The sequence below is a fragment of the Babylonia areolata genome, chromosome 18 (assembly GCF_041734735.1).
Source record: "Babylonia areolata isolate BAREFJ2019XMU chromosome 18, ASM4173473v1, whole genome shotgun sequence".
Taxonomy (NCBI): domain Eukaryota; kingdom Metazoa; phylum Mollusca; class Gastropoda; order Neogastropoda; family Buccinidae; genus Babylonia; species Babylonia areolata.
This window is the reverse complement of record NC_134893.1, coordinates 52,899,425-52,904,424: the sequence shown is the minus strand read 5'-3', so window position 1 is coordinate 52,904,424 and position 5,000 is coordinate 52,899,425. Positions and strand designations below refer to the sequence as shown.

The following is a 5,000-nucleotide window of genomic DNA, read 5'->3' as shown; positions in this document are numbered from 1 at the left end:
ATACATGTGCTTGAACATGTCATTTTTGAATCTTCATGAATATGCATGTTAACTGCAAATACTAAACATGGATACTAGTGATATAATATACAGCTTGCATACATGTACATATACATATTAAAAAGTGTATACTTGACACACAAATACTAGTACCACTATATGAATGGGTTCAAGTTGACACACACACATACACACACACACACACACATATATGTATATAAGCACACACAAACACACACACACACACACACACACACACACACACACACACACACACACACACACACAGAGGAGCACATGCACCACATGTACCATACCCTCCTGAACCCAGACTACACAGGAAATGACAAGAGTGATTTATGGTTATCGCCGAGTACCCTGAATAAGGTACTAAAGTGGACCCATCCAGCAGATAACAAATTCCCCAGACAGGGGCAGCTCTGACCGCCTTAAGCGTTTACACGGGAATCAAGGTGTCTGAATTGTGTGGCGGTTGGCAGAGGATGTCGCAAACTGGGGGCTCAACCTGTCAGCCTTACTGTCAATGGCAGGCGGTATTCTCCTCCCTGATCCCCAGCCTGTGGGTAGTGCGCACACTTAGGGATTAGTGGTTTTCTCTGAGGTCTTCTGGGCCGTTTTGAGCTTCTGCCGCCAGTGCCATTGTTGGGTGAATGGGAATATATCCATCTGGAAAACACAATGAGGGGTAAAGCCGCTCATAAAAAGGGTATTATTTGATTGGAATAACTAATGTGTGTCTTGATGAGTAAACCATATGCGTCTAAGAAACGTTGGAATGTCAGAGAGGTGCCCGGTTTGTTTTTCCCCTAGGTTTTCTCATTGGCAAAGCCTACCACAGAATAATGCACACAAACACACACACACACACACACACACACACACACACACACACACACACACACACACACACACACACACACACACACACACACAGAGAGAGAGAGAGAGAGAGAGAGGAGTGAACAAGCATGCTCATTTGCGCATTCATATACATATACATAATCTGTTCATGTTCACGTCTTGAAAACAGTTGCCATCATTTTTTTACAGGATGAAAATCAAATGATGCAGACCTGATACATGATTCCAATGGCAATAACGTACCTGTCTTGTCATGCAGTCTTACACATTCAGGGATATTGTTTTGATGATTCCGCTTATAAAATTATTTTGGAGAAATTGAAATGCCAGTTTCTAGTTGATTTTGGCGTTCCATTAAAAATTTCCAAAAATAATAGCATTGCCAGTGTCAGATTTACTGATGTCCTTTTATCAGAATGTTATATTTAAAAGGCAAAGAAGAATCAAATTAACCAACAATTCCCATTATCAAGAATCTAAAGATAGAAATACTTAAGAGGAAAGTGCAAACAATGCAAGGAAGAATAAGTGAGCAAAAAGTTCCCATTGTTGATAGTCAAAAGAAGATAAAATTCTTGAACAGTGTGTGTGTGTGTGTGTGTGTGTGTGTGTGTGTGTGTGTGTGTGTGTGTGTTCAAGTGTTTTTCAGCATACAAAAAAAAAGGATAAGCATACCAACACTCAAAATAACATTGACAACACACCTTTGTCTCTGATCCCCCCCTTTTTTTTCTTTTTAAAGAATAGTTCTTCCCACTTTTGTATGATTGAATACTTCTTAAGAGCCATATTTGTGAAATGAACATGTTTATGTGGACTGTGGACACAGTATTGGTTTTCAGTTCCCTAACAAGTGCTGCTGAATCACACAGGTTGAAAAACCCCTTTCAGCTGTTTACCCAGACCCCTCCAGCAATTAAAAGTCAAGTGCAGTCATTTTATTTCTAAAGGAAATGCAAACATATGCTGTCACGCAAAATTACTGGAGAACAGAAATAGACATGGTTCAGGTCAGTTCTTGAGAATTGCACAGTAAATAAAACTTGGCCACATAACAAATTCCTTCATTTCACTTGTCTTTATCCTCTAGAAATTTTAAGCAAAAGTGGGTGAGTTGAATGCTGTTTGACAGAGTCAAGATTGATTCCTTTTTTTTTTTCTCTTTTGGCTGCAGTCATATAGTTTTACATATGTGGTAGAAAATTTTACATCATTGCGTTTGCATACACGCAATAATATTTTCATTCCACACATCAGAGTAGTGTATTCTGTTCAGCTTTTTTTTGTGTGTGTGGTGTGATGCAATGCTCCATGCCAATGGAGTATTGTAATTCATTCTGTTGGGTATATATACTCTCCTATGCAAAGAGTGCATTCTAGAACACATCCATACCATAATATCCCACAACAGTGCAGTATTCTAAAACCATTTAGTTTGATGTACTCAATCTCATGCAAAGGCATTCTAGAACACAACCTTGACACATGATAGTGTATTATTCTGTATCATTCTGTTGAGCATACTCTTCCTTCATGTGAGAATACATTCTGGAACTCATCCATGCAGTAATGTTTCATTCCACACAGCGGTTTAGTATCCTTTGACATTCTGTTAAGTGTACACAGTGCATTTCTGTGTGGTGTGTATGTGGTGTTTTTGCCCATGGTTTAGTAATTTGGATTCTCTTGGATATCAGATGGAGGAGGGATGTTGGAGTAAGATGCATAGAGCTTTTTGAGATAAGGAAATTTAGATAACTAGAATTTTTCTTTTTAGGAAAAGATAAATTTGTATGTCTGATATAATCACAGGTTGGTTTTTTTCACATCTCTACAATGGCATGTCATTTTCCCTCTCAGTAAGTGATCTAGAGACACCACTTTTTTTTAAATTTTTTTTTTAGAGATGTTCTCATTCTCAGCTGGAGAAAAATCACTATCCAAAGACTTCCCATTTCAGCTTTTGGGGGAATGATACAAAAAAACAAAAAAAAAAGAAAACAAAAAGAAAGAAAAAAAAGATATATTGGAAATGATATGATAAAATATTTTGTTAGAAAGGTAAATACAGTTCTAGATGTTAAATAACTTATGAATACTCCTTATATGTATCTTATGTGTGGGAATCCAAAAAGGATGCACGGGAGGTAAAAAATGTGTACAGCATGAGTGGTTAGTCCAGCCCGTGTAATAACCCAAACATTGTCAGGCAAAGGAGCAATGACACAGAACAAATGTTGTCACCCTTGCTGTTGGATCTAGAAAGAAATGCAATCCACTTATGGTCGATAACACAGGTATACCTTTTTTTTTCTGCCACCCCATTTTCTGCAGGGCGTTAGTGGCATGACCCTTATGTTGCTCACCCTGACTCGCCCACACACAAGCGCATACGGTCCTGTTCCAGGGCAGGCCTTGTAGAAGTCCACAAACGTTTTTGCTACAATCAAAATAGGAAAAACAATGCAGTATAGGGAAACAACAACAACAACAACAACTGATGAACAGTGAACACAGTGTAAGGATTGTGCGTCACAGTTTCAGCAAAAGTGCAATTTTCAAGGAAAAAAGAAATACTGTTGTTATGTGTGTTGAGTGTAGACAAAAAACAAAAAACCAACAAAAAATAAAACAAAAAACAACAACAACAACAACAAAACCAAAACCAAACCCATCTTAGTTGAAATTATCATTCATCTTTGTTTTGTTATTTCATCATCTTTCTTTCAAATGCAATTATCATGCTTGCTTACACATTGAAAATAAGACTTTTGCCACTATCAAAACAATGATTTGAGTTCCTTTGAACATAACACACAGCAGAATAAACGGAAGGTCTGCTGTGCTTTGATGGCAAGTGGTATTTGTTGTGGTGAGGGTTCGTTTGTTTCTTCTGTGCTACAGCTCTCTATTCCTTGATTGTTTGGTTTACAAAACTGAGCAAGTATTTCTAAGAAGGTTTGTTGTTCTCTCTCTCTCTGTCTCTCTCTGTCTCTCTCTCTCTTAACCCAATCATTTTTGTTTAAGTCTACTGCTAGCATCTGAAAAAGAAAGTGTCATTAGGAATTTGTCAGTTCACTTGTACAAGGTACTGCATTTCAGATATGTTGTAACTTCATAATTTTCTTCAGTGACTGTACTTGTTTATGTATTGTACCCCTTCATGAGGGGCAATAGCCTTCATATAAATAAATATCTACATCCTCATCTCTCTCTTAACCCCAGCTATGTCCCTCTTGTTTTATTTAGAATAATAATAATGGTATTTGTATAGCACTGAATCTTCTGCAGAGACAAATCAAAGTGCTTTCGCACCAGCCATTCACACGCATGCATAACTCTAAAACTGGAGAAACTAAAGACAAGGGAGAGGCAGGGAAGGGAGGCTATTTTGGGAAGAGGTGGGTTTTAAGGCCAGACTTGAAAGAGCTGAGTGTGGAGACTTGATGAAGCGGAAGAGGAAATTCATTCCAACTGCAAGGTCCAGAGACAGAGAAAGAATGGTGGCCAGCAGTTGAGTGTTTGAATCTGGGTATGCGTAAACAGAGTGGATCTGAAGTCAATCGTAGTGAGCGAGATGGAGTGTAGAGGTGAAGACAGCCACAGAGATAGGAATGGGCTGATTTGTGAATACATTTATAACATAGAGTGCTGATCTTGTACTTTATTCTGTGTGAAACAGGGAGCCAGTGGAGATGTTGCAAAAGAGGAGTGATGTGCTCAGATCTTTTCTTTCTGAGGAGGAGTTGGGCAGCAGAGTTTTGTATGTGCTGAAGGGACTGAATGGATGAAGCAGGCAAACCAGACAATAGAGAATTACGGTAGTCAAGGCAAGAGAGAATGAGAGTAAGAACAATCAAAACATGATAAAGATTAGCAGGGGGGAAATCAAACAAACAAACAAACAATAACAAAAAACAAACAAACAAACACATGACAGTCTGTTGTTGTGTGTTCTCAGGAAGAACCGGAACATGTACTGTCAGCTGATGTTGCACATGCTGAAGAGAGGCAGCCTGCAGGATCCTTTCGACAAGAAGCCAGGGGATGGACCACTGCTTCCCCTGCCATCCTATATGGTGAGTTCTGCTGCTTGGAATCTGTAGGCATCACAGACT

At 38.8% G+C, this 5,000-nt stretch overlaps 1 protein-coding gene across 6 annotated transcripts in view; it reads left to right on the top strand.

The window, feature by feature from the left end:
• The window catches only part of LOC143292894 (centrosomal protein of 112 kDa-like), a 98,198-nt gene that overhangs the window by 49,028 nt on the left and 44,170 nt on the right, over nt 1-5,000 (top strand). For all 6 annotated transcript variants that reach the window (XM_076603566.1, XM_076603564.1, XM_076603562.1 and 3 more), the window contains one exon: nt 4,844-4,961. In XM_076603566.1, the coding sequence (XP_076459681.1) occupies nt 4,844-4,961 (118 nt within the window). The remainder of the gene's footprint in view (nt 1-4,843; nt 4,962-5,000) is intronic.